This window comes from Monodelphis domestica, chromosome 2 (genome assembly GCF_027887165.1).
Source record: "Monodelphis domestica isolate mMonDom1 chromosome 2, mMonDom1.pri, whole genome shotgun sequence".
NCBI lineage: Eukaryota > Metazoa > Chordata > Mammalia > Didelphimorphia > Didelphidae > Monodelphis > Monodelphis domestica.
The window spans coordinates 376,497,445-376,522,414 of NC_077228.1; the positions used below are offsets into that span (position 1 = coordinate 376,497,445).

The following is a 24,970-nucleotide window of genomic DNA, read 5'->3' on the forward strand; positions in this document are numbered from 1 at the left end:
CTTCAAAGGCCCATATAGAGGAGAAGTGTTCTCTTCTTTCCCCTCTTCCTTCCTGTCTCCAACTTCTTCTAAGGCTCCACTTCTGCGGGAGGCCACCAGCCGTCATAGTCTTCCACCTAGGTATAGGTATATAATCTGCTATGAACTAGACCCTGCTTTTGCTTTTCTTTGAGTCCTCAGCATTTAGCATAGAGCTTCTCACACATAAGGTGCTTAATAAATGATGGCTTAACCAACAAAATGCAGTAGCTCACAGGGCTAGGGGTAGTCGTTTAATAAATGCGTGATCAGTTATTAACTAACTCCCTGCAGGTGTGCCGCCTATCTAGAAATGGCTCAGAAGGTCAGAACAGCCAGTGGATCCCACCTGACCTGTAGGCTCCGCCCTAGGTCCGGCACTTCTCTCAGGCGACCACAACTCAGACTCAGAAAGGTTGGGAAAGCATGTGAGACAGAGAGAACCTCGAGCAGGAGAGCTCAATAGCGCCCTCGCCGCGAGCGCCGGTACCTCCGCTCCGCCAGAAAGAGCCAGAGCGAGTTTACTGAGCGGAAGAGGCGGATCCGGATCCGGATCCGGAACCGGAGAACGAGGAAGTCGCTTCTCAGAAGCCCTCCCGAAGATGAGAGAATTGCTAATTCACGTGACACTATAGGGGGCGGGGCTAGGGAAGAGTCCAGTAGTTGTCCCTTCAACCTGCGGGTTATGGCGGTTGCTTCCTTGGAGGAACTGGCTCCTCGGCTCGAGGAAGAAGAGGATGAAGAAGAGGAGGTAAGAGGAGGTGGAAAGAAGCACCCAGCGCAGATTGGCTCGGCCCAGGGATAGGGGCAGGGGTAAGGGGGCGGGGCGGGCCGGATGCCTCGCCGGCCCAGGCCTTGGTGTGGAGCTTGCCTCTAGAAGATGGAATTCCTTCCCTGTGAGGTTTTGCTTTGTTAGAATGATCACCCACGTTTCTCGGGCGCTCAGTGAGAGTAGCAGGATGGCTTCTCTGTGGAGGTCGGAACTTGCTCAGTGTTTCTTTCGCCGTGAGCTTGAATGGAGGAAGGAAACAATCCTTAAACGCTTACTGGGTGTCAAACTGGGCAGCAAATCACTGAACCTGGAGTCTGGAAAATCTGAGTTCAAATTCGGCTCCAGACACTTAATAGCTGTGTGACTCTGCTCAAGTCACTTAATCCGTATTTGCTTCAGTTTCCTCATCTGTAAAATGAATTGGAGAATGAAATATTGAACCACTCCAGGACTTTGCCAACAAAACCCCATGGACAAACCTATAGGATCAGGAATAAACTATAACAAGATGCCAAAGAATGTCCTCAGTGCTGGGGATACAAATATAAAAGTAAAGCCATTCCTGGGTCTCAAGGAGCTCCTGCTTTATTTAAGAGAGAGTCAGTTGGAAAGGGCCTGTGGTTCTTAGGGTCACATCTTAATGCCTTTTTTTTAATGTCATTTCCGCTGATAAAATCACATCAGTTTTGATGCTGAACCATTTGATAGTGCTGAGATCTTTGGTAACAAGAACTTTTTTTTCTGGGCTTCAGTTAGTTATGAATGTCTAGTACCCGCAGTGCAGGTGACCAGTTGTGGCAGTGACCAGACTATTTCTCCATAATTTTTGCTTCCTAAGCTGATGGCTCAGAGCACTGAGCTGGAAACAAGGCAATTCCCAGGACCCTTGGTTTCAGAAGTCCTGGGTTGCCTCCATCAGGGGAGATAGTGGTCAAAGTGTTCTCTTGACTCTTGGTGCTTTGCTTCTTTGATTAGACTGCCTTTACTTTCCCAGTAAATGGCAGTTACTATGAGTAGACCCTTTGCCACAGGAGATATCCTCAGATGATATCTGTGAGGGCTGAAAACTGAACTGGTGTTTTCTAGAGGAGAGGATATTGCCCTTTGCCATTGTTCCTATGCAGGGTTGTTCAGTAATTGTTACTGATGATGATAGAAGAGGTAGACTCCCAATCCACACTGGTTTCTCTCCTCTTGACTAACATGGACCATTTTAGGGCATAGGATAATAATCATAGATGCTGGTCTTTTCTGGAGGCAAAGTCAGGAATATTTGGGCAAAATAAGTTCAGCTTCATCCCACCTCCACCCCAATATATCTTGAAATGGCCGGAAATCATGTGAATTCTCCAGTCATAGAGATCACAGTTCATCTATTTCTTGTCATTATCCACTTCTGCTTAGAAGATCAGCATGAGATTGGATGCTTTTTCTCTATTTCTTAAAATTCTTGTGTACCAGTGTTATTATTGCTACCTCTTACCCTCGGACCAACTCATATTCTGTTTGGGAAGTTACACTAGAGCTAATACTACAATCCGAGATAGTATTTTAGATGCTTAAGATCATTTTCAGGAATGGAAGTTTTATTTTTTTGCTGGAGAAAACATAATCAGGAGAGTGTTCTCAAGAGTCCCTTCTATTCACAGCTATTGGAAACAGATTTTATAAAACATGCTTTGAGAAATTCTAATTTAGTAAAATCTTCCTTACCCTTCCTTCCACCCCCTCCCCCTTATTTTTACAGGTAAAATTAATTAAACTTTTTTTATTTTTTATTTTTTTATGATTTGACTAGGTCATACAACTAGCTAATAGAAGGACTTTAGTCTAGGTCTCCTGACTTCCACTCAGCATCCTTTCCATTATGCTGATCCTAGCACTTTGTCCTAGATGGACATTTATAACCAAAATGGAAGTTATAGTGAAGTTATCTAAAGTCATTCTGCTTAACCTAACTTAACAGAATTTGATTTATGGTGAAACTATGTGGTATGCAGTGTTATGACTTTTTCTTTAATTGTCCAGTAAGAGCGCTGAAAGATTACAGAGAGTATTAGAACTAGAAGGAACTTCAGGGATTATCCCTTCATAAGACTTCATTTTCAGATGAGGGCTAGCAAGGGTAGATAATGACTTGCCAAAGTTCGCACTGTAAGTGACAGATCCTGCATTTTAATTGCAGAGCTATGACTTCAAATCCAATGCTTTTTCTACTGTACCATAATGTTACTGAGTTCCAGTTAATTCAAGACAATAAACAATATTACTTGGTAAAAGCAATGTGTAGGCACTCTCCTAGATGCTTAAGAATAAAAAGAGGAATGGGAGCACCGTAGCCCTAGAGGTTACATTCTATAAAGGAGAAACAACATGTCAAAAAATAAATATGAGATATATTCCAAAAAAATTAGAAGTTTCTGTAGTAGGGAGCAATAATAACTGGAAGAATCAGGGAAAGCATCTTATGGGCGATATCACCTGATTGGAAGCTTAAAAATAGCTAGGAATTTAATTGGGGAGAATTAAATAGAGTAAGCCTTTCAAGCATAATGATCTGACTTTTCCAGCTACCTGTTGGACATCTCAGACTAGATATCCTATAGTTAAATGTGTCCCAAACAGAACTCATTATGTTTCCCAAACCCCTTTTCTTCTTAAATTCTAAATTACTCTTGAAGATGCCACTGATTCTCCCAGTCACCCATGCTGACCTGAGGTGTTGTCCTTGACTCCTCACGTTTCTCACCTCCCATGTCCAGTCTGATGCTAAATCTTATAGATTATACTTTGCAACATTTCTGGAACATATCCGCTCTGCTGTGACACAGCCTTCCTCCCTCTTGGGACAGACCTTCATCCCCTCATATTTAGACTATTGCTGTAGCCATCTGGTTCATCTCCCTGCCTTGTCTATCAAAATGATCCTTCTAAAGAACAAATCTGACTCCAAGATTAAACATAAAATCCTTTGGCATTAAAGTCCTTTATAACCTCACTCTTTCCTCCCTTTCCAATCTTACTCCTCATTCTCCTCCCAGGTACTCTGAGATCCAATGACACTAGTTTCTTTGCTATACCTCCCAACTCACATGCATTTTCAGTGGCTTTTCCTAGTGAATGGAAATACCACAGTCCTTGACTGTGACTACTGACTTCCATGGCTTCCTTTAGTTATCAGCTAAAATCTAGCCTTCTTCAAGAAGCCTCAATCCCCTTTAATTCTATGTGTTGTTTTCCTTTTAAGGTTATCTGGAATTTATTATATATCTTGTTTGTACCTGGAGTTTTTTTTTAACCCTTATTTTCTCTCTTAGCAAGAACTCTTTAAGACAGAAGGGCAAGGGCCAGGAAAACAGGGATTAAATGACTTGCCCAGGGTCACACAATTAGGAAGTGTCCAAGGCCAGATTTGAACTCTGGAAGATGAGTCTTCTGGACATCAGATCTGGCATTCTATTTGCTGTGCCACCTAGTCGTTCACTGTACCATTGTGGCAAACTCTTAAAATTTTTTTATTAATATTTTTGTTTTTTAGATCACCTAAATTTCTCCCAGTATTCTTTCTCTTCCTCTTTCCCAGAGGGCCATCCCATATAACAAAGAATATTTTTTAAAGGGAAAAAATATAAAGAATAAGGAGAAAAATTATCAAAATCAATCAATACGTCAAAGAAATATGAAAATATATGTAATTATGCCACAGCCCTGTGTCTCCTACTTCTGTAAGAGAGTGACTGAAAGTAACTTCTCATCTCTTCTTTGGAGCTATGCTTGTTTTTTATAATTCTGCAGCATTCATTTGAATTGTTTTGTGGTTCTTTCCATTTACATTTTTGTAGTGATTGTAGGTATTGTTTTATTGGTTCTGATTATCTCCACATAAACTCTAGTCTTCTCTATATTATTCATCATGTTTATCATTTCTTACAGCACAGTAATATTCTGTCATATCCATGTGACATCGTATATTTAGTTATTCCCCAAACAGTGGGCACCTACTTTGTTAGCTTCTAACTTTTAATGCCTTTTTCTTTCCCTCTCCAGGAGCAATTGGTCATGGTAGAATTATCAGGAATTATAGATTCAGAGTTTTTAACAAGATGTGGAAACAAATGCAAGATTTTGGTGAGTGTGTCCAGCTTTTGGGGATTTGTCTAAACCATTCCTAATCTAGAAATGGGCTTAAACTCTTATTAGCAGCATAATTTAGGGAAAGGAAAAAGAATACAACTTAAATTCAGTAAATCTGGGTTTGAGTCCTAGTTCTGACAGGTCTTCTAGAAGTGTGACCCTGCAAAATTGGGACCCTAATGCATTGCTGGTGGAGTTGTGAATTGATCCAACCATCCAGAAGGCACTTTGGAACTATGCCCAAAGGGCTTTAAGAGACTGCTTGCCCTTTGATCTGGCCATAGCACTGCTGGGTTTATACCCCAAAGATATAATAAGGAAAAAGACTTGGCAAAAATATTGGGAAATGAGGGGATGCTCAGTTGGGGAATGACTGAACAAATGTGGTGTATGTTGGTGAAGTAATAATGAACTAGAGGAATTCCACGTGAACTGGAACCACCTCCAGGAACTGATGCAGAGTGAAAGGAGCAGAACCAGGAGAACATTGTACACAGAGACTGATGATACATCGTGGCACAATTAAATGTAATGGACTTCTCTACTAGCAGCAATGCAATGATCCAGGACAATTCTGAAGGACTTATGAGAAAGAACACTATCCAGAAGAAAAATAATTGCTGGATCACATGGATTGATGGGGATATGATTGGGATTGTAGACTCTAAATTATCACCCTACTGCAAATATGGGAATAGGTCTTGATCAATGACACATGTAAAACCCAGTGGAATTGCTCTTTGGCTGTGGTAGGGAGGTGGAAGGAGGAGAGGGAAAGAACATGAATCATATAACCATGGGAAAATATTCTAAATTAATTAATTAAACAAATAAACTTAATTAAAAAAAAGAAGAAGCGTGACCCTGGGCAAGTTGTTTCACTCTGGTTACCATAGTTTCCTCATCTATAAAATGAGTTGGAGAAGGAAATGGCAAATTACCCTAATATCTTTGCCAAGAGGCAAATGAGGTCTTGAACAATCTGATAGGTCATAGTTGTATGACTTTGGACAACGTCATGGTTTGTCTGACCTATAGTTTCCTCTTTGGTGAAATGGGAGTAGGAATTAATATTTGTTCTGCCTTTATCACAGAATTCTTGTCAGGAAAGCATTTTGTAAACTATTAAGCACTATGATAGTAGCTCCCATTTATATAACAATTTAAAGTTTGTAAAGTGATTTATAATTATTGTCTCATTGGATCTTCAACAACTCTGGGAGATAGGTACTGTTATTATCCTTCTTTAACAGATAGGGAAACTGAAGTAGACAAAGGTCAGGTGACTTGCCCAGTATCACACAGATAGTCTAAGGCTGGATTTGAACTACATAAAATGTAAGCTGCAATTATCACACGTTTTTTTGCCACCTAAGTAATTATACTTGTGGCTAAATTTTGTTTGTGGGGAATTTCTATATTAAGTATGATATTTGCTATGTAAAAAGACAGGTGGTAGGCGATAGTAATTATCTTTAAAATAATAAATGACTTTATTTTTATTTATTTTTTTAAACCCTTACCTTCCGTCTTGGAGTCAATACTGTATATTGGCTCCAAGGCAGAAGAGTGGTAAGGGTAGGCAATGGGGGTCAAGTGACTTGCCCAGGGTCACAAAGCTAGGAAGTGGCTGAGGCCGGATTTGAACCTAGAACCTCACGTCTCTAGGCCTGGCTCTCAATCCACTGAGCTACCTAGCTGCCCCCAATAAATGACTTTAAAGCATGATTAAATACCTAAGTCATAGACTTCCTCTTCGTACAGATCTTTAAAATTAACAGTCTTCTATATCAGATGATGTAAATTGGGCTAGAGACCTTTTTTTTTTATCTGAGGTAAACCCTTCTCTCCAATTGTTACTCTCCTTAAAATTATTTGAGAGCCATATATCAGGACCTTATTTAAGAGAAATATGAATAATTCAGTCTTCCTTTTTACATTAAGAATAGGAAATATAATTTATTCTAACACTAGAAAATTATTATAAAATAAATATTACCTTTGGACTGTTTTTAAAGAGGCGAGTATGTCTGGGGGAGGTTCAATACATGTGGAGAAAGTGAGAAACAAGATAAGCATGGAGAAAAATGGGGAGACGGTGTGTAGGAAAAGATATCTCTTAGTTATTCCCTAGGATGTGAGAATTTTCTCTGGTTGTCCTTCATGCCTAGGATGCTCTCTGTCTGTCTGGCTTTCATGGATTCCTTTGGGTCCCAACTAATCTTACCTTCTACAGGAATTCTTAATTCTAGTTTCTTCCCTCTTAACTATTTCCCTATTTTTCATGACTATAGTGTATGCGAACATATTTGTTTGCTTGTTGTCTCCCCCATTAGACTGTAAACTCTTTGAAGTCAGGGACTGCCTTTTGCCTCTTTTTTGATTCCCTAGTGCTTGCCACAATGTCTGGCACATTGTCTATTGCTAAGTAAATTGTCACTTAGTATCTTCTCCCTTTGAAATTTTAGTTGACTGCTACTGTTGACATCTTTTTAAACTGTTCTTCCTTTAGTTAATCTTTCAGAGTTGACTTTATATGGAATAGATAGATTTGCCAAAGAAGTACTCTTTGGACTGCAATTACTATGGCTACTAACATTTCTTATTGTACTTATTTGGAGTATGTATATGTTAAAGGTTTCCTTGAGGAAGCCTGTTCAAGTCTCTTCTAGTTACAACTACATTTTATACTGTTCATTTCATAGGGAATTGACACAGAGAGGCCTATTCTTCAAGTGGACAGCTATGTCTTTGCTGGGGAATATGAAGGTAAGAGGAGCTTACTGGCTGAAACTCCTTTTTAATTATGTGATTTTTCTAAGAAGAACTTCATTTTTCAACAAGTTGTCCTGTTTGTACTTTTCCTATAGATACTCTTGGAACTTGTGTTGTATTTGAAGAGAATCCAGACCAAGGTAAATAATTACCCTGATTTTCCAGGTTGAGATCAGGGCCACAGAGCCTAAATCTTTTGTGTGGAATTAAACATTGTAGTAATTGAGATAACTTTATTTATAGTTGATGCAGAAGGTAACCATAAAACAGAGCTGAAATATAAGTGCCACACAATGAAGAAGCTGAGTATGACAAGAACACTTCTGACAGAGAAGAAGGAGGGAGAAGAAAACATAGGTTGGTATACATTATTTTCAGAAAGTGGTGATTTGGACTTAAGCCTTATATCAGTCAATTCCGAAAACATTTGTTAAGTGTTTACTGTGTCAAGAACTTTTCTAAGAACAGGGGATATAAAGAAAAAGCACAAACAGCCTCTGCCCTCAAGGAGCTAGTATATTACTGTCCAGATAATACTTAGAAACTAATTCAAAGAGGCAGCTAGGTAGTTTAGTAGAAGGTAACCCATTAAGAGTATACAAGTTATGCTAGTGCTTCTGAGACATTACATTTGAATTAGTTTTCCGAGTTCTGTGTTTGAGAAAATAAAGTGTTTGGATAAGACACAATCACTGCCTTCATGGGACTTATGGTTTAAAAGGAAATATATTATTTTTAGACCTATGTATATATGTGCAACAGAGAAGTACAAATTACTTTGCTAGGAAACCAGAGAATTGCTACATGAAAGAAGGGCATTTGAATTGGGCTAGATTGGGGACAGCTAAGTAGCACTGTGGATAGAGCACCAGGCCTGCAGTTGGGAGGACCTGGGTTTGAATGTGGCCTCAGACATTTCCTAGCTGTGTAACTCTGGGCAAGTCCTTTAACCCCAATAGCCTATCCCTTGCCACTTTTCTATCTTAGAGTTGTTACTAAGACAGAGTAAGGGTTTGAAAAAATAGGTTAGGAACTCATTGGGCAGAGAGGGGGTAAGGACATTGCATAGATAAGAAGTAGAATGAGGAAAGGCATAGAATTGAGCAAGCCTAACATCTGTAAAGTAGTCTTGTTTGACTGGAGTTTAGAGTGGCAGATGAAAGAGAGTAATGGGAGAAAACTGGGAAGGTAGGATAATGCCTTAATTACTAGACACTATCACTATTTAGTGATAGATAGGGAGCTGTTAAAAGGGTTTTGAATAGAGGAATAACAAAACCAGAATTGTAAATAAAGATTTATATGGCAATGGTAAAAAAAGAAAAAAGAAAGAATTGAAGCAGGAAATCTTTTATGAAGCTATTGGAATAACTTGTAACCTGTCAGGTAACTTGTGAAACTGTGTACTAAGACAATGGAAGTGGTAATATAGAGAAAGAAAGAGATGTGAGAATAATTGCAAAGGTAGGATTGAAAAATTTTAATCTTAACTATTGATATAGAAAGCTGAGGGAAAAAGAAAGTTAAAGCATCAGACTGAGGTTTTGAATCTCAGAATTTAGGTGAATGTTGGTGACATAGTAATAAAAGGAACAGTTTTGCAGAGAAAGATATACTTTTTAAACATGCTGAGTTTGAAGTGTCTGTTAGTGGAACATTAATTTGGAAAGCTCAGTTCTGTTATTTATTACCTTTGTGATTTTGGTCATCATCTCTCTTCTCTAGGCCCAAGTTTTTGTCTGTAAAATGAAGGAATTGGATTAGACAATCTTGATTAGTCCTTCCAGGTCTAAACTGTATAATTTTATGGACCTGTGTTCTGTAGCTACTTGTGTATCTGGATCTAGTGTTTGGGGGAAGAGCCAGAACTGAAGATTTAGATCTACATAAAGGCATCTGAAGCTATGGAATTAAATGCAGAGAGAAAAGAGAAGAGGGTTTAGGACCTAATGTTGGGCAATATTCCCATAAAAAGATTGGAGAGAAGATGAAGTACTAATAATTGAGAGGAGGAATGAATAAGAGAAGTAGGAAAACCAAGAGATAATGTTATATTTCAGAAGCCAAGGGCAGAGAGAGCATGCAAAAAATGTGGGAATGGGAGAATGTGTCATATTCCAAAGAAGTCAAATATGATGAAGGCTCTAAAGATGATCATTTGATTTAGTGATTAGAAGATCATTGATGGCAGAGGTAGTTTCAGGAGACCTCTAGTTAAAGATATCACTTGGAGATCTAGAATTCGGTTTTTAGAGAAAGGACTGTGATAGGCAAGTAAAATGTCATCTTCCCTTTTTAAAAAAAAATTTAGGGTAACTACATTTTCTTTTTCTTTTTGGCTTTACATAGTTTTTCACTATAGGTCACCCTTATGTTTCCAAGTTTTGCAGGGGAATACTCAGTAATCAATGATGTATATCTCATTGTGTTATTGGCCATGTTTTTACTTTTTACATCAATCTAAAATTATATTAATTGAGGGAAACGTTGGCTTGTAACAGTTTTCCCCTCCCTACCTCTATTTCTTGGCATAATTATTTCTTTTTTGGAGCAGGTGGTGTAGAATGGCTGCAGATCAAGGACAATGATTTTTCATATAGACCCAACATGATTTGTAGCTTTGCACATCAAAAGGAAGATGAGGAAGTTGCAGCTCAAGCCCCAGATAAAACTTTGGAAATAGAAGAGCAGGAAATGCAAACCAAAGAGAACACAGGCTTGGACAATGAACTGGAAAAATCAGAGCACTTGGAAATGGAGGATGCTGGGCCTCTTCTTGACAGCCCTTCTTCTGAGACAGAAGATTCTATTTCTATGGAAACTCAGGAGCCTACCTTGGAAGCCACTCCTAGGTGACAACATTCCCATAGGTTTTAACCATGGGCATAACTGGAGTTCTGATTTTGGAGAATTGAGTATATCGATTTATTTCTTCATGGATTCTACAACTATTGGCCAGACACAATAGTTCAGCTGCATAGATTTGGATAAGTCAGGCCAAAGCAAAAATCAGATGATTCTTCAGGAAAAAAAAAATTTTTTTAAGGACTTCTCTCCTTCAGATTCTCTAAATTAGAGTTTGGCTGAAATGAGTATTATATGCAGGCAAAGACATTTTCCTGAGGACTTAAAGGACTAATGGGAACTTGAGTAGAGGGATCCAAGGCATAACATAATTACATATCTAAACCTTTCCTCTGAGAGGATAACCAGGAAATTGTAGTACTTACTGGAGAGCATTCTATCTCATCCTGCTAATTAATTAGAACACTTTGTTTTGTACTAAATGATCCCCTCCATATTGCGGATACTACTCCCATCCTTTATCTCTTCCCCATTCTTCAACTTAATTTTAGAGGAGTTCTGTAGATAGTATATCAGGTAGGAACCCGAGACTTTTTGATGCTCAAGGTTTTCTCCTCTGATAACATGATTTCAAAGCTCTATCTTGGAAAGACTGGCTAGAATTTAATTTTCAGAATTATTCTGATCCTATAACCGTGATGGTGAATCAATGGTATATATGTCAAAGATAACATGCAGAGACCTCTCTGTGGGCACATGTGCCATTGCCCCAGAGCTCCTTACTAGAAAGGCAAAAGGACCAGGTGGAGCTGCTCCCCTGCCCCTCTGCCCAGCAGCCAGTGGGAGTGCTTACTCCCTCGAGGAGGGAGTTCCTAGGCCATTCCCCTCCCATTCTCCCTCCTGTCTGGAATAAAAGAGATGTGGTCTCTAAAAGGTTCACTATCACTATAACATTGGGTTTACTTACCTTATTCCAATAGTGTCATGATGGCAAACAGAGACTTCTTTATAGGCATGTGCAGGCCCTTGGTTTGGCCCCATCACTGAATGCAGGGGATAAGGCATTTTGGCTTCCCTCCTCTGTTGCAGGGACAGAGTATGGCTGGCCCAGGCCCAGTAACCTGGTACTGTGCTCCTCCCCCTCTTCCCCCCCCACCCCCCCCACTGCAAGGGCAGGGTATGGAGCACTGGAATCTCCCTAGGGAGCTCAGCCCTGGCTTGGCCAGTCTGCTGACTGGCCCTGCCTCTGAATGTGGGAATGCAGGGAGTGGAAGGGGCAGGGATGAGTGGGGCATTGCATACAGCCAGGGACAGGGGCATGCAGTCTGGGTAGGTGAGTGGGGCTTGGCATGCGGTCCCTAAAAAGTTCCAAAAGGTTCACCATCACTGCTATAGTCCAAGGAACTATGGAAGATCATTTTGTAAGGTCATATGGCAAACCATTCTAGATAAGCAAGGGTTGGATAAATAATATGGTAGTAGTCTTATTTACATGAAAATGGAATGATACTGTGAGAACCTAGGTGCATTTTAGCTTCTCTTTTCTTTATAATAATATTTGGTATATGGCAAAATAAAGTCTTATTTTTGAGAAACTTTTTAATGGCTAATAGTGGTTTATGCTGTGATTTAAGCCATATTTCATCTGATTGCTATTTAATGTGCAAACAATCCATTTTAAGGAACTATATTATGCCATTAGCATTCTGGCACACCTTTATCATAGTGCCTACTTTGAGTAGTTCCTTCTCAACTTTTCTATTCACATGTAATGTAGCAGTGATGGTTCAAAGAGCCAGATTATAGCTGGTTATAGTATGCTTCTTGGAAAGTATTCTCTTACTTGTTCTTGAGATCTCTGTCTTATAAGTTCCTCTATATAGAATCATGGAATATTAATTGGAAAAGCATGCATTGCATAACTTGACTCTCTGGTGGTTTCCTCCAGCTTATCCAATATTTCCCAAGAGTCTTATAGTTCATCCCCCATCAGCTCATGGAGCTTGGGAATGCAAATGTGGATATGACTGCCTTCAAAAGTCACAATAATCAAATGGGGACAGGCAATTAAATACTGAGTGAAAACAAGGAACAAATTCCTCAGATACCATGCTAATTATGAGAATTGAGAAACGCTTTCATATATTCCTTGTTCTTTTTACCTTAAGTCTTCCTCTCCCAGTGGAGGAAGATTAAAAAGATGTAAATTGAGGTTTTTCAGTCTTCAAAATTAATCCTTATTTTAACCCTTAGAGCATAGTCTGCCTTTAGGGACTTAGGAAAAGTGGCAGGGGAAAAGAAAAAGAATAAGGAACTCCATTTTAATTCCTCTCTCATTTTTCTTTCCTCCCTTTTTGCTCCCTTTCTGCAAATCTATGACTATCCAAAGTAATCTATCCCACTTTGATATACTCTCCAGAATTTCTTTTTTTTTAAATATATTTTATTTGATCATTTCCAAGCATTATTCATTAAAGACATAGATCATTTTCTTTTCCTACCCCCCCCACCCCCCATAGCCGACGCGTAAATCCACTGGGCATTACATGTTTTCTTGATTTGAACCCATTGCTATGTTGATAATATTTGCATTAGAGTGTTCATTTAGAGTGTCTCCTCTGTCATGTCCTACTCTCCAGAATTTCTACCCTCCCTACAGCTGTTATTTTAGTGCCTCATCTCTTTTTTCTTTTCTCTTCCCAATCTAAACACTAGAAAGCAACAACTTTCTTTTAAATGCTAATTTTATTATCAGATTAAAGTAATGGATACTAGATTGTGAAAGAGGTTAGCTCACTGGGCATATGGATTTTAAGTTTTATTTTTAAAATTTTTTCCTTGATTCTATGATTCTTGTCTCCTTCCCTCTTCCCTCCCCCCTCCCAGAGTTGACACACAATTCCACCAGGTTATATGTGTATTATCACTCAAAATCCATTTCCATACTATTCATTTTTGTAATAGAATAATCTTTTAAAATCAAAACTCCATCTCATATACCCATCCAAAGAAGTGATAAATCATATCATTTCTGGAGTTCTATCCACAGTTCTTTCTCCATATGTGAATAGCATTCTTTCTCATAAGTCCCTCACAGTTGTCCCGAATCATTGCATTGATTTTAGTAGCAACGTTGATTACATTTGATTGTCCCTCTATGTTTCGGTGTCTGTGTACAATTTGATTCTGCTCATTTCATTCTGCGTCAGTTCATGGAGGTCTTTCCAGTTCTTATAGAAATCAAGCAGTTCATCATTCCATCACCACTGTATACCATAATTTGTTCAGGCTGATGGGTTTTGAAAAAGGATCTGTCATTCAAATGAATGGACAATTTGATGGTGTAATGGATAGAGTATGGACCTGGAGTCAGGAAGATCTGAATTCAGACCTGGGTCAGACACTGGCTTTGCTACCCTGGACAAGTCACTTAACTTCTATTTTCATAGTTCCTCATCTGTAAAATGGGGACATGCTGGAGAAGGAAATGATAAACCATTCTAATATCTTTGCCAAGTAAAGAGTTACAAAGAGCCAGCTATGACAGAACAACTGAACAACTTTCAAATGAACCTTCCTGGAATAATCGTGGGAGACTTTTTGACTGGAGTCTGCTTATCTACTCCTTAACCCATTTCACCTGCTTTCTTCCCTTTCCTCCACTTTACCTAGATTGCCAGGGATTAAAATACCTGGAATCAACAATGTGGTTACACAAAATGCGGGAAAACATGCCTGCATGTATCCAGGAACTTATGTGTCAAAAATGTTTATGAATATTTTTCATTGTTCACAAGAGTCTTATGCCATGATTTCCCTGTGATGTGGAGGTCCCCCTGAGTGGTTGAGAGAATATCAGCCAAGCACAAGGTCTAGGGGGAAAGCTCATAATGGAAAGGCTTGGAGTAAAGGCCTGGGAAGCAGACTGAGTTAATTTTCCAAGGACCAGCCTAATTAGTCACAGTAAGACATCATTGGTAGACTGATGAAACTGAGTGATGAAACTTATACCCAGGATATCCCATAAAACAGACGGATAAAAAATGGGTCTCAGTTCTATGATGCTCTCTTCAATTTCTGCAGTGACAGTGGAAGAATAGCAGAAAGGAGGCAGATGATGCTAAAAATCCCTCAGTTTCTAGGTTGTCAATAAATTTTAATTTGACTATTATTTAAAAAGTTGAGATCCTTGTTGAGTGACCATGAAGTGGACATATTCCTGGAGGAGCCAACTCGTATCAATCTCTTGATACTTTTGACCAAAAAGGGAAGGTAAAGGAAAAGAATAAGTGTTTATACAGCTGTTATGTGCTGTATTAAATATTTTTTAAAAATAACTCTTAAATATTTTTGTTTAAACAAATATCTCATTGGATCCTTGCAGCAACTCTGCAAGGTAGGTACTCTTATTATCTCTGTTCACAATTGAGGAAACTGAGGCAGACCAAGGTTACACAACTAGTAAATGTCATCATATCTAAAATCATAAGTAACAATTGCAAAAAATATTTAGACAATAATACAATAAAGTAGGAGACTAATGTTCCTTTCTCAAAGCTGGACTAATTTTTCTTTGCCAATTACATGTAATAACAAATTTCCACATAAGTTTTCTGAAGTTATATGATTGAACTTGTCTCCTTCCCTCTTCCCTTCCCTTTCCTGGAGCTGGCAAAGGATTTGATTTGGTTATACCTGTATTATCATACAAAGCATATTTCCAAGTGAATAATCATATAAAACCAAAACCCCAAAATATAAACCCATGTAAACAAGTGAAAAATGATATGCTTTGATCTGCATTCCAACTCCAACAGTTCTTTCTCTGGAGGTAGATAACATGTTATAAGTCCCTCAGAATTATCCTGGGCCATTCATTATATTGCTGATAGTAGTTGTCTGTCACTTAATTTGATTATTCCACAATATTGCTGTTATGGTGTACAGTGTTTTCCTGGTTCTGCTTATTTCACTCTGCATCAGTTCCTGTAGGTCTTTCCATCAGAGCTAGACAAATTTAACAGGTAATCAAAAGGGAACTATCAAACTAAATGAAATGTTAAAAATTTAGAGCTAAAAGACATAGTGTCTTCTGAATGGGAACATTACATGTTACCTTATAAAAACAGACCATGTACCAGGTTGCAGAGAAATTGTAAATAAATGTAAAAAGTCAAATGCTCTCCAGACCACAACTCAATAAAATTAATAATCAAAGAAGCAAGAGCAGAAGATAGAGACCTAAATAGAGACTTAATGATGACATACTGAACAGTGAGTGGACCAAAGTATACATCATAGAATAATTGATGAGACAACATTTTAAAAAATGAAATAAACAGAAAAGTGAAAAATTGAAAATTAAAGGATATTGAAAATTAATGTTGAATTGGGATTTTGTTTTTAGAAGTTATTTTCCTTTTTGCCTCCAAGAATAGTTTGATTTTTAAAACTACAAAACTTTCTCTTCCTAGGGATGAAACTGGGTTGGGTCCTCCTTTTGTCCAGATATATAAACTGGCAGGGTGGAGACCTGCTCTTTATTGGTAAACTAGGACTCAATTAGGTGATGAAATCAACTAGGTAGTCCCCAGGTTGGGAAGCTTGCCATCACACAGTAGGGAAGAAGAGAACCTAAGGGTTGAGGGCTCTAAAGCCATTCCCTGCACAACTGTTTTCCAATCAGAGATGTCCTGGGGAAGAACTGAGAGATGACATCCGAAGGAATATGTACTGGTTGTGCAACTGGAGATTTTTTTCCTATTTACTTGCTCTTTTGCCCCTATCTTCTGACCACGCTGTCTCTCTCTCCTAGTTTTCCTGTCTAGCTTCTGATTTTGCTTCTATTTAGGCCTCTTCTCTCTGTCTCTCTCTGTCTCTGTCTCTGTCTCTCTGTCTCTCTGTCTCCTGCCCAGCCTGGCAGTCTGGCTTGAATTCTGTGGTGTCTATTCTGATTCTTGAGGAGTCTATTAGCTAGTTAGATTTTCTTGAGCAGATTAATAAATTATTATTTTCAAACTAAAAATACAGCCTGCAGAGAATTTAATTCCCATTTACATTATAACTTTTTAATATTCTTTATAATCTTGTCTCTGCTTTCTTCACTTTGTATCAGTTCATATGTCTTCCCATGATTCTGTTTTCATCATATATTCACTATCTCTTAAAGCACAGTAATATTCTATTAATTCATGTGCCATAATGTTTAGCTACTCCCCAATCAATGGTTTATATCAAAAGCCTTATGGAAAGATGCCCCAAATCATTAATGATTGTTAAAAATGCAAATTAAATTAAAGCAGCTCTGAGGTTCTACCTTATGTTGGAGGAGGTGTGGGAAAGGAGGCATAGTAAACCACAATTTGTGGAGTTATGAATTGTTGCAACCATTCTGGAAAGCAATCTGGGACGATGTCTAAAAAGTCACTAAATTGTGCATACCTTTTGACCCAATAATACCACTGATAGGCCCATACCTCAAAGAAAGAAGAAAAAGGATCCATATGTGCAAAAATATTTCTAGAAGAAATACATTATAGGAGAAATACTTCTGTATTGGTAAAGAAACTGAAAAGGGATTTTTTTAATCAATTAGGGAATGGTCAAACAATAGTGTATGAATGTAATGAAGTATTGTGTGGTAAGAAATAATAAAGGAACTATTTCAGAGAAACTTGGGAAGATTTATATGAATTGATACAGGGTAAAGTAAGCAGAAACAGGAGTAAAAAGTATATAGTAATAACATTGTACAGAAAATAACTTTGAAAGCATTGGTAATATGACTAATGCAATGAACAATTAAGATTCTAAAAGTCTGAGATAAAACTTGTTTGTTACTATTTGACAGAGAAGTAGTGAACTCAAGTATGACACTTTTTAAAGCCAATTTGGGAATTTGTTTGACTCTTATGTATATTTGTTACAAGGGCTTTCTTTTTCTCTTTCTCTAGAGAAGGGACGAAATGAAGAAGAGAGACAATATAGCTAAGAGAAAGAAAAAGAAAAGAAAAGAGAGTCAATGAGGCCTTTTTTTTTTAGTGTACAGAAGAGAACAGAAGGAAGATTAGAAAAAAATACAAGCAGGACAACTTTGAAAGTTAAGGATTAAATTTGTTATCTATTTCTAAAGAAAAGCAAGATGTATGTAATAGAAATTTTTAGTTTCTTATATAATCCTCTTTGTCTATTCTAGTATGTATATGGAAATGTTCATTTTATTTAGTATTTGTTAAGATTAAAATAAAAAAATAATTTTTTAAAAAGTGCTTAACATCCCCTATCAAAAACTTGTATCCTGTTTTGTACAGATTTTATTTTTATGACCTAGAAGATTCTCCTCTCATAATACCCCATTTTTTGGGAAAAAATCCACTGAGTGCTTAGCTTGGGAAGAAACATTTTAGAAGAAAGATTTTTCATTCTCAAAATAATTCCACAGGGACTGGCAGATACTGAGAATTACCATGTGTTTATTTTATATATATATTCTGTATATATAAAGGGAAGCAGCATGATCTATTGATATTAGAGCTGGTCTCTGAGCAAAACAGATAGAATCAGGTTCAAGCCCCCATTACCCTTATAAATTATATGACATCTAAGTACTATAGGGCCTCACAAAATTCCCAGGACAGCTGAACCAAATTAAAATGTAAATTTGGAAATTTTTAACAAAAGCAATATATAATACAATATAGCATTTGAGTTTGATGTCACTGCCACCTCTGAAATTTAGTTTTATATGACTGCCTAGAGCAGTGACATCAAACTCAAATGCTGGGGACTATATGTTGACTTAGAAAACCACAAATTAAAATTATCTATATTGTATTATATATTTTTTTGTTAAAATTTCCAAATTACATTTTAATTTGGTTCAGTTCAGGTTTGGTTCAGTTGTCCTGGGTCCTGTCGTCATCTACTTTCTGCCTTGCTTCTTTCTGGGTCCGATTCCCCTTGTTTGGCAGCAACTGTTTGAATCTTGACTCTGTGCAGTTTGGATGTGAACTGATCATTAACCGTAAATATATGACCATTTTCTATTTCCTTTGATTTAGGTTCTTTTGTGAGAACCCTCTGTCTTGGTTTACCACATGCGAGGGACTGTAGGGCTCCTACATGCTGACCTGCATTGGTATTTCTGATTTATTGTGCATGTGATGTCTATTTCTTGAAAAAGTAAGCAGCTAAAGGCAGAATATTTTTTTTCATATCACTGTTGCATGACACATAGTGGGCTTTTAATAAATACTTCCTGATTTTTATACATTAAGATGAATTTAACATTTTAAATATATGACTGGGTCAGTCAACAAACATTAAGTGCCTACTATATGCCTGGCACTATGATAAGCCCTGCAGATACAAAAATAGGAAAAAGATAGTCCCTGCTTTCAACGAGCTTATTATCGAATGGGGTAGATGACAAACACATATGTAAAAGCAAGTTATAGCAGGAAATGCAAATATATAAGTAGGAAATAATTAAGAGAAGAAAGGCACTAGCATTAAGAGTAGTTGGGCAGCTAGATGGCTCAGTGGGTAGAGTGCTGGGCCTGAAGTCAGTAAGATCTGAATTCAAATGATCTGACCTCAGACGCTCTTTAGCTGTGTGACCCTGGGCATCTGTTTGCCTTATATAAGAAAGAAGGAAATGGCTAATCACTCCAATAACTTAGCAAAGAAAACTCCATGGATGGTATAGTCCACAGAGTAACAAAGAATAGGACACAACTGAACAACACAGGGTTGAGATTTTAGTTGAAACTTTGAAAAAAAAAGCCAAGGAAGACAGTAGGTAGAGATGAGAAGGGAAAGCATGGAGGCAACCAGAGAAAATGCCCAGAGTTTGGAACAGCCAATGTTACTAGACTGAAGAGAGTAGATGGTAGAAAGTAAAGTATAAGAAGACTGGGAAGGTGGAAGGGAGATAGGTTATGAACAGCTTTGAATGCCAAACAGAGAATTTTGTTTTGGATTCTGGAGGCAATTGGGAGCCATTGGAGTTAATTGAGGGTTGACATGGTTCAGGAAAATCACTTTGGTGATTGAAGGACAATAGATTGGAGTGCTGGAGAGGCTTGAGGGAGGGAGATCTACCCGAATAGTTCAGGTGTGTGATGATGAGGGACTGTCTACTGGAGAGTGTGACAGTGTCAGAAGAGAGTAGGGGCTGTAATCAGGAGTTGTTGCAAAGGAGAAATTAGCAGGCCTTGGCAACAGCTTGGATATAGAGGGGTGGGAAATAGTGAGGAATCCTGAATGACTTCTGGGTTTGAGCCTGAGGGATAGAGAGAATGGTGATGTCTTTGAAATAATAGAGAATTTTAGAAAGGGAGAGAATTGGGGTATAGATAATGAGTTCAGTTTTAAACATACTGTTTAAGATGGCACAGGTAGCAGCTGGTGAGATAGTGAGTAGAACTTGGCTTGGAGTCAGGAAGACCTGAGTTCAAATTCAGCCTCAGACATTAGAAGCCTATTCCAGGCAAGTCACTTAACCTCTGACTCAATTTCCTTAACTTCTTAATGGGAATAATAATAGCACTTACTTCCAAGAGTTATTAAGATAAAATCAGATAATATATATTTAAAGTGCTATACTAAACAGTACTAGCACCTAGTAGATACTATACAAAATGGAGATAAATAATAGTACTTTACTTCCAGGGTTGTGAAGCTCAATTTATTAAAAAATAAATGTTAAAAAAGTTTAATGTAATTATAAATATTTAATGAAATAAACAAATATATATTTAAAAGATAAAATCAGAAAACACTTTAAAAAGTATTTAATATTTTATCCACATAGGTGCTAACAAAATGAGGGTAATAATAGCACTCACCTAGCAGGGTTGTTGTGAGAATCAAATCCGAATAAATGAAAGCTTAAAATTTTTAAAAATGTAATTGGGTAAGATTTAATAAATAAGTTTAAAACATTTTGAAGAAATATCAAATCAGATTTTTAAAAATTGCTTTGTACTGTACCTAACACAGAGTAGGTGTTATATAATAACACCTCTCAGGGTCAAGATGAGATCAAGTTAGAAAATATTTTTTAAAGTGTCTACACATAGTAGGTGCCGTATAGAAGCTCATTCCTTTCCTCTATAGGACATCCTATGTTAAAATACAACCTACATAAAGCATGGTGACATTTCTTGAGCCAACACAAATGCTAGCACAGTTGCAAGGAGGAAGGCTATTAGTATCCATGGCAACCAGGGGCAGCTTTTCACGCTTTAAGAAATGGCCGCCAGCAAGTCTATTTCACTCCCACAGGGCTTTGGATTTCCCTATTGGACAATACAACCCAAGTCTGGTATTTAGTAGGCGGATGTGACATCATCAAGAAACTTCCGGTTCCGTGTGTGGAAATCAGGACTGAGAGAGCTACGCTGGTTTCATCCTTACTGTCGCAGCGCACGTGGGTCTAGGTGTCCTGGTTGCTGGAACGATGGCCGACTTGGACCGAATAGTGTAAGTGGGAAGTGATGGTGAAGTTTTTATCGTTAGCCCTGGTGCTGCTGTTCGAGATAGTAGAGCGGCCTTCCGTGCCTCTCCCCGTCCTTTTTCTTGCTCTAACCCCAGGAGAATGGCTGTGTCCAGTCCGAGGGAACCTGCAGGCGACGCGGTCCCTTGTATCTGAGGTTTCTGGTGGAGGATCGAGGCCAACAGTTAGAGAAATGAGCTGCGGCCACCAGAGATGTTGGCTTCTTTTTACTACTCCCTGCGTTCTTACCCCATTCTTTTCCCCCCATGCAGCTTCCCGGAAGGAAAACAGCCCAGTCCTCCCCTATCTGCTCAGTTATGCAGAGTGTCCGATCCTTAACTGGGGAGACCTCTCGAGCCTGATCTGGTGGTGTTTGACGGCCCAGTATTTGTTTTTCTATTTCCAGGTCCTGCTTCCCACTCTCCTCTGGGCTGCTGTGACGTAGGCGTGTCTGTTCTTGTTGAATGAATGAATAAGTGAATGGGTTCTTTACTCTTTGTTACTCCGTCACTGGTGAGAGATGCGGAATAAAACTTCTCCCCAATCCCTTTTCTTTGAATTGCTGTCCCTGCTTAACCTTTCCCTAAAATCAATTTATTCCGGTAGATAATGCAAGTGTTACAATCCTTTTAAAAACACGTTTTGCTGACTCTCTTCCTTTCCCTCTCCTCCCTCTCCCTCTCTCCTCCTTCATCTCTTTCTCTCTACCTTCTCCCTTACTTTTCTCTCCTTTCCTTCCTCTCCTCCCTCCCCTCTCTCCTTCATCTTTTTCTCTCTCCTTCTCCCTCACTTTTCTCTCCTCCCTTCCTCCTTCCCTTCTCCCCTCCCCTCTCTTTTTCCTTCTCTCCCTCTTCTTCCCTTTCTTTGTCCCCCTTTCTTACTTCTCTCCTCCTTCCTTCTTCCTCTCTCCTTTCTTTTCCTTCTCTACCTTCTTTTCCCCATCTCTCCCTCTCTTGCTCCTCTTTCCTTCCTCCATCTGTCTCTCTCTCCTTCTCCCCCTTTCCATTTCTCTGCTTTGCTTCCTCTTTGCTTCTTCCCTCTCCCCCCCACATTAATAAGACAAGAACAAAAAAATCTATTACAGACATTTACAGTCAAATAAATTCCTGTTTGGCCTTGTACCACCCCCGCCCCAATAATGTCTCATATATTCTTGAATTTGCACTCTATGAGTCTAGTTATGATCTGTTTTTATGAGAAAACGGCTTAAATAGGTTAAGTAATAATGTTTAAGGTAGTAATTGGCACTGGTGTTTTGACTACAATTTTGACTGCATTTCCGACAGTTGGGGGGGAAACATTTTTTTTTCAGGATGTAGTGGGGAACTCTCATTAAATTAAGGAATAGAGGCACCCTTTAGTTGAACCTTAACTTTTAGTAGTTACAGTAATTAAGTAATTAATGTCTTCATTACAATGTCATCAATCTGTCAGTATGATTAAAACTATAATATCCTCTCAGTGTAGATAGAGTGGTAGGATTGGAGTCCTTGCCATTTATTACCTGTATTAGATGGAAAAGATATTCTAGGCTTCATTTCCTCATCTGTAAAATGAGGAATTTATTATGCCAGGTGACCTCTAGGTATATTTGTAGCTTTAAATTTGTTGGTATGACGATCATATATGGAAATTATGTTTCTGACCTATTGATAGTAGAAAATGCCTTAATTTTTCATTTTAATTCAACAAACATCTGTTTAGTACCTAATATGAGCTTGTTGATGAGGAGATGGGAAGATAAATAAGACATCCCCATTTTCTTAGAAGTTGCATTACAAGTCTGTATAACTGAGGGCCATGAGAAAATGGAAAAGTCAAGGGGGAGTTCAGTTTTGGGAGGGTAGATTTGATTCTTAAATAGATACAATTTGAGTCATATTGGGGAAAATCTAAATTAGAAGAGATATTTAGCTACTGTTTGAAAATGAAACTCTGGAATTCAGGTAATTAAGGCTAAATAGACATAGATCTAGATGAATTATCTGTTTAAGGTGCTAATGGAAGCTATGACAATATATATGACTAGCAGAAACCTCACAAGATCTGAGTCTTAGCAGTTTGTCTGACTGACATTAAGCATTTAGTTGGGGATATTCTGTTTGAATTTGATTAGATTAAAGAAGTTATAATGAAATAACACTAAAATCCCCATAGCTGTTAAAGCTTTATTTCTTGAAATTATTTTCTATTTACTTTTCCACATACATGTTGTATATATGATCCTCCTCTAATCCTCAATATAATCTCCAAGAATGCAAAGACTATCATTTTTGTCTTTCATAGTCCATTTTCACAATGAATAGATATTGTCAAGTTGAATCATTAACTACTACTCTGGGTCTGGCTGTGCAGTTGATTATAAATTAAAGATTATAAATTAGTTGAGTTTTGTTGATTGTAATAGTAATCATTAATAGTAGTCATTACAACCAAACTTTAACATTGTAACCAGGTCTTAAGACTTTCAGGCTTAAACTATTACTGTATAAGTCGAATTCTCCACCCTCATTTAGGGAGCAAAGCCAAGTATCAGTTGAGGAAGATAAGATAGAAGGTGAATTAACCTGATCTCAAGATGTTCACCTACTACTGGGCTGCATTGATACAGAGAGTGGTAGATAAGGAACCTTTTGGAGAATGTTAAAGAAGGTTGACTAAATCTATGCCCCTTGTAAGGTACCTGGTCTGAGAGGGCACTCAGGGTTGGTTCTTCTTACAATAGGGTGCTGACCTAATTTGGGTTTTCTGGTCACCCTGATGAGTGAAGACTCATAATCAAGTAGTCAGAAAGCATAATTAAGAACCAATCAGAATCTTCATGGGGGTGGGGGGGTGTTATATCTGGTCCTAATCTAACCACTAATCAGTATAAAAGAGCTGTTCTATCTGTGTCAGGGGTCTTGGGTTACCGATGGATCATTGATCTCTATTATTGGTAACTTCTAGCCTTACCAATAAGTGGATAAGCTTGGACTTTTTGTGCCTTAGTCTCTTATTATCCAAAGATTTATTACTACAGGTCATTCAACTTAATTCTGAATCCACCTAAGTACTCATGCATAGCCCATACCTTTCCATCTTGTCCACAAGAATAGCCTCAAAAAGTTTGTCATTTCCAAAATCTAGGCAAGCTATACTTACTTCATTCTCTTACTCAACTTGTGTCTATTAAAAAAAAGATAGCATGTGGTACATTGGGAAGAGCACTGTATTTGGAGTGTGAGAACCTGTTCCTAGCTTATCTTTCCAGCTTCATTATACATTATTCCTCTTCCCAAACTCTTAAAAACCTGCCAAAGTGGTCGTTTTGCTGTTTTTCACACATTTCACTTCATCTTAGGTTTCTTTGTCTTTGCTCCAGCTGTTTCCCTTATCTGGAATGCATTGCCTCCTGACTTCTGCCTTATAGTCTTTGATGGTTTGAAGCATATCCACTCCATATGTATCATCAGTATAGAATTTTAGTGGAGAATTTATCTCCTTCACTATTTTATGAGTTGATCTCTTAAAAATTTTTTCTTTTACATTAATGTGGTTTGCGATTGGTAAATATTTTAATGTAAGCATATGTAACCTAAGAATCTATATGTAAAAACAAAAATCATATTATTTTTGCAAGATTAGTCAAATGATTATTTTGACCTAAGTGTTCATGCTTTATTATTAATGTGATTTCTAACCTGTCAATTTCTTTGTACAGAAAGCCAAAAACAAAACGGGCGAAGCGATTCCTTGAGAAGAGAGAGCCTAAACTCAATGAAAATGTTAAAAATGCTATGCTTATTAAAGGGGGAAATGCAAATGCAATAGTTACTCAAGTACTTAGGGATGTGGTGAGTATGTTTAAAAAAACCTAAAACTTTATTTCTGTAGTTAATGAAAGTAACCAAGAAAGTTTTCAGGAAGACTCTTTAATTTAGTTTACTCATCTATTGGAGTAAGGCCCTACTTTCGAGAAATGGAAA

The 24,970-nt window shown here is 38.0% G+C and overlaps 2 protein-coding genes across 3 annotated transcripts in view; both read left to right on the plus strand.

Annotated features, from left to right (window-relative positions):
- Positions 1-485: 485 nt before the first annotated feature.
- On the plus strand, positions 486-12,099 carry GTF3C6 (general transcription factor IIIC subunit 6). Its single transcript, XM_001379058.5, has 6 exons — positions 486-769; positions 4,838-4,918; positions 7,630-7,693; positions 7,795-7,839; positions 7,943-8,056; positions 10,254-12,099. The coding sequence occupies exons 1-6, from the start codon at positions 704-706 to the stop codon at positions 10,553-10,555; spliced, it is 672 nt and encodes a 223-aa protein (XP_001379095.2). The 5' UTR covers positions 486-703; the 3' UTR covers positions 10,556-12,099.
- Positions 12,100-20,175: 8,076 nt separating this feature from the next.
- RPF2 (ribosome production factor 2 homolog) overlaps positions 20,176-24,970 on the plus strand; it is a 52,588-nt gene continuing 47,793 nt past the window's right edge. The window contains exons 1-3 of one of the 2 annotated variants that reach the window (XM_007484432.3): positions 20,176-20,989; positions 21,409-21,515; positions 24,706-24,838. In XM_007484432.3, coding sequence (XP_007484494.1) covers positions 24,782-24,838 — 57 coding nt within the window. In that variant the 5' untranslated portion in view covers positions 20,176-20,989; positions 21,409-21,515; positions 24,706-24,781. The remainder of the gene's footprint in view (positions 20,990-21,408; positions 21,516-24,705; positions 24,839-24,970) is intronic. The other variant, XM_001379073.4, reaches the window with a different exon arrangement.